Source organism: Microcaecilia unicolor, chromosome 12, assembly GCF_901765095.1.
Source record: "Microcaecilia unicolor chromosome 12, aMicUni1.1, whole genome shotgun sequence".
Taxonomy (NCBI): Eukaryota; Metazoa; Chordata; class Amphibia; order Gymnophiona; family Siphonopidae; genus Microcaecilia; species Microcaecilia unicolor.
The window spans coordinates 44,717,720-44,725,759 of record NC_044042.1 but is presented as its reverse complement, the minus strand read 5'-3'; the positions used below and the strand labels follow the sequence as shown (position 1 = coordinate 44,725,759).

The window sequence follows — 8,040 nt, the reverse complement described above, 5'->3', positions numbered from 1 at the left end:
TACCTCTTGTTACTATGTAAGCCACATTGAGCCTGCGATGAGCGGGAAAGCGCAGGATACAAATGTAATAAATAAATAAATAAATTTCGCAACAAAGGGAGTTATATGCAACCAGTGGCTATCAACATTTTTTAAAATGTTGGCTACAACATTAGACCTTGACATTCAGTGCCAGCTTCTTTCCAGTAACCAGCTTTGAATATCTAGGTATTCTTTGCGCTGCTGGGAGTTGCCCAGGTGTAGCCAATATTCAGCAAAAGCAGATAACTACCAAGCTACCTTACGCATTATGCTGCTAAATATCTGGGTTTGGCCCAGTCAGCATGATGTAACCAGACATGAACCACTCCTACCCAATTTAATCATTTTGAAAATTGACCTCAAAAGCATATGTCTACTCCAGTCAAATGAATCAGATCCTTAAGAACTTAATAGTGGGGGTCAATTAAAACTGAGCGTTAGACTCACTCTTCATACAACTTCAAATAATATGGCATGCTGAAACGTATGTCTGCCCGTTCCACTCCATGCATTATTTTATAGACCTCTATCAAATGTTCCCATCCCCTTTATCATTTTTGTCGCCCTTCTCTGTACCTTTTCTAATTCCGCTACATCTTTTTTGAGATACGGCGACCAGAACTGAATGCAATACTCAAGGTGCGGTCGCACCATGGAGTGATACAGAGGCATTATAGTATTTTTGGTCTTATTCACCATCCCTTTCCTAATAATTCCTAGCATCTTGTTTGATTTTTTGGCTGCCGCCACACACTGAGCAGAAGATTTCAGCGTATTATCTACACTGACACCTAGATATTTTTCTTGATTGTGAACCCTAGCATCAGTAACTATTATTTGGATTATTCTTTCCAATGTGCATCACCTTGCATTTGTCCACATTAAATTTCGTCTGCCATTTGGATGCCCAGTCTTCCAATTTCCTAAGGGCTTCCTGCAATATTTCACAGTCCACATGTGTTTAAACAACCTTGAATAGTTTTTTGCATTCTGCAAATTTTATCATCCATATCATTTATGAATATGTTAAAAAGCACCTGTCCCAAGTACAGATCCCTGCGGCAGTCCACTATTCACCCTCCTCTATTGAGAAAAATGGCCATTTAACCCTACCCTCTGTTTTCTGTCCAATAACCAATTCCTATTGCACATCAGAACCTTGCCTCCTATCCCATGACTCTTTAATCTTCTCATGAAGAACTTTATCAAAAGCTTTCTGAAAATCTAGATACACTACATCAACCGGCTCACCTTTATCCACATATTTTATTCACGCCTTCAAAGAAATTAGACAAATAGGTGGGACAAGACTTCCCTTGGCTGAACCCATGCTGACTCTGTCCCATTAAACTATGTTTCTCTATGTGTTCCGCAACTGTATTCTTTATAATAGCTTCCACCATTTTGTCCGGCACCGATGTCAGGCTTACCAGTCTGCAATTTCCTGGATCACCCCTGCAACCCTTTTTAAAAATCAGCATCACATTAGCCACCCTCCAATCTTCAGGTTCCACAGACAATTTTAACAGCAGAACAGCAGTTATACTTCCCTCTGTGTCTGGATAAACCATTCAATCTGAATGCAGCTGGCAGAACTACCTGAGGCACACCAATCATATTTTAATCACATGATGCAGAATGTAAACTACACTTTAATGTTTTAACACCTCTCATTCAGGTTAATTCTGACTTGAGTGTGAATCACAGAGGCAGCAGCAGCAGCAGCAGCAGCAGCGACAGAGCAAGTGCATGAGAGGAAAAGAGGTACAGGTGATTTAATAATTAAAGGGTTAAGGACGCAGAGAATAAGCATTTGGAAAGGAGTTTAACTATTTGGAGTTTATTATCCATACATTCAGGGTTTAGTTTTGATGCAGTGCTTATCGTGTGTATACATCAAAACAGTTTGTAATAAAATAAGGCAAGAATCAAAGAACAAAAAAAATCCAATTACATATAAAACAGTGATGACTTCCTTTCTTTTTTTTTTTCTTTTCTTGTTGATCTTATATCTGCAGAATCGCTTTTCTGTACAAAAGATTATTCTTGATTAGTTTGTTGACTTAATACTTATGTAAAATAAAAATAATAGAGGGTGAAAGAGGTGAGACATAAAGACCATATAATAAAAAAAGCATGAATCTGAGATAGGAGGAAGGGAAAGTCAAAAGAGAGAAGTTATAGAGAGTCAATCAACTCCAGCCCTGCATGGGTCTTAATCCTGGATTGAAAATGGGGGTGTGAGTTTTATGCTTTCAATAGCTGAGGCAGACAGTTGAAGGTATTACGACTTGGTCTCTGGAGTCTAATACTGGCGAGATCAGGAAAATGAAGGCGATTGTTCTCAGCAGATTTTGCTTGGGTTTCTCATTAGGGCTATTATGATTTCACAGCTTCCTCTTCCTTGCTATGTGTCTGTGTGTGATTGTGAGAGAGAAACACTTTTAGGGAACAATTCGATAACTAAGTGCTTTCATTCAGGCATCCCGAGGGTGGGCGGTAGAAACCTATTCTATAATGGAAGCTGGGCACCTAGGATCCATTATAAATGACCTGGTATCCCTGCACCTACGGATCAATAGTCAAAGAGATTATTTATTTTATTTTTATTTTTGTTACATTTGTACCCCGCGCTTTCCCACTCATGGCAGTCTCAATGCGGCTTACATGGGGCAATGGAGGGTTAAGTGACTTGCCCAGAGTCACAAGGAGCTGCCTGTGCCTGAAGTGGGAATTGAACTCACATTAACCAGCCAGAAGTGGCTCCTGTCCTGTTAAATCACTTCTTTGGAGCTAAAGGTCATTTTCAGAAGCACTTAACTGGTTAGTGCTGCTGAAAATGTCTAGTTAGTGCCTCTCTCAAAACCAGCTATTTTGGGTGTGATCCGGGGGTAGAATCAGCACTTGGCCGGTTAAGTGCTGATATTCAGTACTTAATTGGGCAAGGTAACCACATTAATAGGACCTTGTAAAGTCAGTTCTATTTTTATGTGGTACCCCTTAGACAGTTAAGGGCTGAACATCACACTAAGGGGCCCTTTTACCTAGCTGTGGAAAAAAGGGCCCTGTGCTGGCGGGGGGGGGGGGGGGGGTAGTTTTTCCTGCATGCCAGGGCTCTTTTTTACCGCAGCAAGTAAAAAGACCCCAGGCACATATGGCCATGTGGTAAGAGAACTCTTACTGCTTGGCCATGCAACGGGGAGCCCTTGCCACCACCCATTGAGATGGCGATAAAGGTTCCCGCGCTAACCCGCACAAGCCATTTCCAGGGGTTTACTTTTTCCTCTGGAAATGGCATGTGCTAGGGGCAGAACTACCAAGTTGGGCTTACCGCTGCTCTACAAAGTGATCCCTTAACTTGCTATGTTTTAGTAGACTCCACAAAACCAGAAATTTAGTGCTGAAGCCTGGACATAGTCTAACACTGAATTTCCAGCATAATGCTGCTTGATGAATATCGGGCCCAACATGGCCTGCTGTAGACCTGACAGGATATGAAAGGCACATTTATTGCATACTCTGACGAAATAACATTCTTTGATTGGAATGGAACCACAATTTATTCCAGAGAAAGCAAAAAACTAGTGTAACCCTTGGCTTGCCCCTCATTCTGGACCGTCAATTAAGCTCCCTGGGCAAGGTTCCCGGGACCAGGGGTCATAAAAGAGATGAGACTTCAAGTGAGCTAGGCACAGGCTAGGGCTGGGCTAAATCGCAGTAGACCGAAGGTTAATCTTCTCTGGGCGCTCTCAAGTCCACTCTCTTTCAAAAATAACCAGCTGTCATTGGATTAAGCGTTATTGAACAACAACTTAATTGAGAATAAACTTGGTCTGTACAGTTTCAGAGCATCAGATAATCATGAAATAGATAAGACATTTCTTTCACAATGATTTCAAGGCATGCAAAGTCAGGATCAGCTTATCTCAATCTCTATTAACTCTTTCTCATCTCAGATCAAATTTACTTTGAGCATACAATGAAAGTCTTGCCAGAAGTGAGGCTCTCCCATTCCCACTTCTCCTACCTGGGGTATATTTTCCCTCAGGCCTCTTTCTTGTTCCTAGACTGAGAACACTCTGCAGACACCCTCTGCCCTGTGGCAGGGGCTTCAATCACCACACACTGCAAATTCTTCTCTCTTGGTTCCGAGACTTCCCCCTCATTGCTTAGGGTCTCGGCGGAAGTGGGCAACCAAAGACCAGAATTTTCTCCATACAACACCTTTTATTAATTCTTGGCCCTGTCCATTAGGGCTGGTCCTTCCCAAATCCACCCACCAGGTTGGGAGTCCCAGCCTCCATTGCCTTAGTGACCTCCCTGAAAATCCTCCCACCTTCTGCATGCAGCAGAGGCACTTTTCAGGGGAGGTCAAACTTGGCTATTTTCTCAGGTAGATAAATGTCCAGTTAGGATATTGGAAAATATGAGTATAGTAAAACTTTGATATGTAAAACAGAATGTGTGTCAGGCTAGATAGAAGTCAGATGTATTAGTATGACAGTTTTCAACATTTTGGAGCCTCTTATTAAAGCGTGACAAGTCCATCGTGGGCTTGCAATGCAGTAATCCGGCACTACCACAGGAGCCTAATGGTAGTACCTGCCCTCACTGTGTGCCCTGTCCGATGCATTGGAATTTTTTGGGGAGGGGTTAGTGCTGGATGTTCCACGCTGCCCGGTTAGCATGGGAGCCCATACTGCCTCCTAAATAGGTGGATGGCAAATGGTTAACTTACTGTACTGCCATTTCCTCTTTTTTAAAGCCTTTTAACTGCTGACGTAAAAGGGAACCTCTGTGTGCGGCAAACCCTTGCGCTGATGCCACCGTGAGCCCCCTTTAACCGAAGCATGGTAAAAGGGGCCCTTTGTACACCGTATTTTATGTATTTTTTAAAAATCTGTGACCCACCTTGAACTCTTTTTTTTTTTTTTAAATAAGGATTGGACATAAATGTTTTCTGAAATTAAGTTAAAACATTTGCAGTGGAGGCTGTGAGATAAAGTGCTATGCAAATTCAGTTTAGTTTAATTTACTTTATTTGATTTCATTTTCACCACATATCCCAAAATGATTTAATTTTCACTTTACACCCCAAAAGAATTACATAAACAGCAAAGTATATATAAAAAACAGTTCAATATTAAATCAGCGCTGAAAAAATACACTTAGGCATATTCTATAAAGTATACCTAAATTTATGTGTGCTTTATAGAATATACCTAAATTTCCACATGGTTTATAGAATACACTGAGCTCCCATCCACGTGACTATATGTAATCGTGGACATAAGTACATAAGTATTGCCACACTGGGACAGACCAAAGGTCCACCAAGCCCAGTGTCCTGTTTCCAATAGTGGCCAATCCAGGTCGCAAATACCTGGCAGGATCCCCAAAAAGTTCAATACATTTTATGCTGCTTATCCCAGCGCAACCGTAAAAAATGCCTTTTTCAAATTTTGGCTGAAAATGGACACGCGCAAAATTAAAATTGACGCATGTCCATTTTGGGTCTGAGACCTTACCGCCACCCATTTACTTAACGGTAAGGTCTCAGGCGTTAACTGGGCGGTAATGGTCTACATATGTAGAATGCCCTTTACCGCCCAGTTAGCACTGTGCACTGGAAAATAAAAATTATTTTCCTGTATGCATAATGGACGCAGATAAAAAATGAAATTACTGCCAGGCTACACGGTAGCTGGGTAGTAATTCAAATTGACGCATGTTGGGCCTGTGTAGGCGCCTACGTGGCTTAGTAAAAGGGCCCCTAAGCGTGGCAGGTACCCCCATATCTTACACTATTCTTTAAGTTTCACATGTAAGTGGGAGCTTATCAGACTGGACGTGAGTCCTTGAGCCTAGGCCGAGGCCTAATATAGCTTTTAGGCCAAGGCCTAGGATGGACCAAACAGGTACTATATGCCACCCCAGCTACCTAGCCCTGCACACACACACACACACGACCAACTTGCACTACCAGAAAGGGGAAGATAGGGCATTCAGGCGGGCCTCACGGCCTAACGGGAACCCACTTGCTCAGAATACAGTCATACGGGCCTCACGCCTTAAAATGGAACTGACTCAAACACAGGGAAGGGAGAAAGAAAAAACGAGGGGTCCCCAAGGGGACTAGAGCACCAACACACTAAGTGCTTGCTAAGGACACAAGGGAGAAATGAACTAAGAGAGGTAACTACAGGAAACACAACAGGCTATGCCTCAGCACACAAAGAAAATAAGGGACTGAGAAATATGGATACAGAGAGCAGAGACCCCCAGCAGACAGGAGAGGGAAAAGCCAGCAAAAAATAGAGAGCCGGACTTGGGATGCACCCCGATCAGAAAGGGCAGCACACAGTAATAGCGAGGGTAGTGACAGCAAAAAAAAGAATTAAAACAGTCACAAGGGAAAGACTGCTCCAAACACTCAGCTGCCAGAGGCAGGCAAAATACTGCAGACAAAGGGTTAACCTAGCTCTGAACACACAGCTGCCAGAGGCAGGAACACTGAGGAGAAGGGTAAGGTAAACATGGGGAAGAACAAACAAACAACCCCAAGGAAAGAAACAAAGGTCCGGAAAGACATGACAACAAACTCCACAATACAGAGAGCAAAAGCTCAAACAGCACAAGGAAAGGCTTCAGCAATAAACGAAGGGCAACGCCAAAGCAAGGGTTGTTGGGAAGGGTAAGCTTAAGTAGATCAGACTGACCTCAGCTCAGCCCAGATGGGCCAATCAGGAACAGTTCCAGGCATTCCCCTGTCTGACTAGCAGAGTTAACCAGAATCATAACAGAGCTCCAGCCATTCACTGTCATGCTCTGACCCTGTATATACCACCCCCCCCCCCCCCCTTGCCAATATGCACTAGCCCCTTAATTCTCTAAAAATTGCTAAAAATTGCACAAACAATTATTGGCACTAATTGAAATCAATTAAAATGTATGTGCATAAATTTAATATTTATTTCTACAAATATCCCAAACACTGTCTAATCTAATAAATTCATAGATAGTATGTTATCACAGCGTGACCACCATTCTCATTCATAAATTAACGTTGTTTATTAGACGGGGATCCTCAGATTTTTGAACCGCCTCCACCATCCGAGAACTGTGCCCCAATGTATTAATGGTGTTGCTCACATCGTCATCGATCAACCCATGTTTTTTTTTTCCTTTTTTAAAATTTTTTTTACTTTTACTTTTTCAAAAAAGCTTCTCATATAATTCGCTTTAAATATTCTTCTTCAATCAATATCTTCAAGTTCATTGCAAGCTTTTGTATACAAGCTGTATCTTATAATGTTACTTAGCTTTAAACGACTTTCAGCAGCGATTTTTCTCCCAGCTCAAACCTCTGCCAACATGGCCAGGTTTCGATATTCTTCTTCAGGGAAGAGGTACGCTGGAGAGAAGAATATAGTACCATTTAGCTGTACATATCAACATAAGTATACAAATTTCTTCATGAAGACATAGCACACTGCGATCTTACCATCACTGTATTCGCTCCTGTATATAGAGAAAATGGCTGCGGTGTCTTAATCAGCCTCTACAATTTAAATAGTACTACTACTACTACTATTTAGCATTTCTATAGCGCTACAAGGCGTACGCAGCGCTGCACAAACATAAAGAAAGACAGTCCCTTCTCAAAGAGCTTACAATCTAATAGACAAAAAATAAAGTAAGCAAATCAAATCAATTAATGTGTACAGGAAGGAGGAGAGGAGGGTAGGTGGAGGCGAGTGGTTACGAATCAAAAGCAATGTTAAAGAGGTGGGCTTTCAGTCTAGATTTAAAGGTGGCCAAGGATGGGGCAAGACGTAGGGGCTCAGGAAGTTTATTCCAGGCGTAGGGTGCAGCGAGACAGAAGGCGCGAAGTCTGGAGTTGGCAGTAGTGGAGAAGGGAACAGATAAGAAGGATTTATCCATGGAGCAGAATGCACGGGAAGGGGTGTAGGGAAGGACAAGTGTGGAGAGATACTGGGGAGCAGCAGAGTGAGTACA

At 42.3% G+C, this 8,040-nt stretch overlaps 1 protein-coding gene across 2 annotated transcripts in view; it reads left to right on the top strand.

The window, feature by feature from the left end:
* Positions 1-1,722: 1,722 nt before the first annotated feature.
* Positions 1,723-8,040, top strand: part of LOC115482307 (NXPE family member 1-like) — a 198,564-nt gene continuing 192,246 nt past the window's right edge. Inside the window, exon 1 of one of the 2 annotated variants that reach the window (XM_030222005.1) lies at positions 1,723-1,785. In XM_030222005.1, the coding sequence (XP_030077865.1) occupies positions 1,771-1,785 (15 nt within the window). In that variant the 5' untranslated portion in view covers positions 1,723-1,770. The remainder of the gene's footprint in view (positions 1,786-8,040) is intronic. The other variant, XR_003944064.1, reaches the window with a different exon arrangement.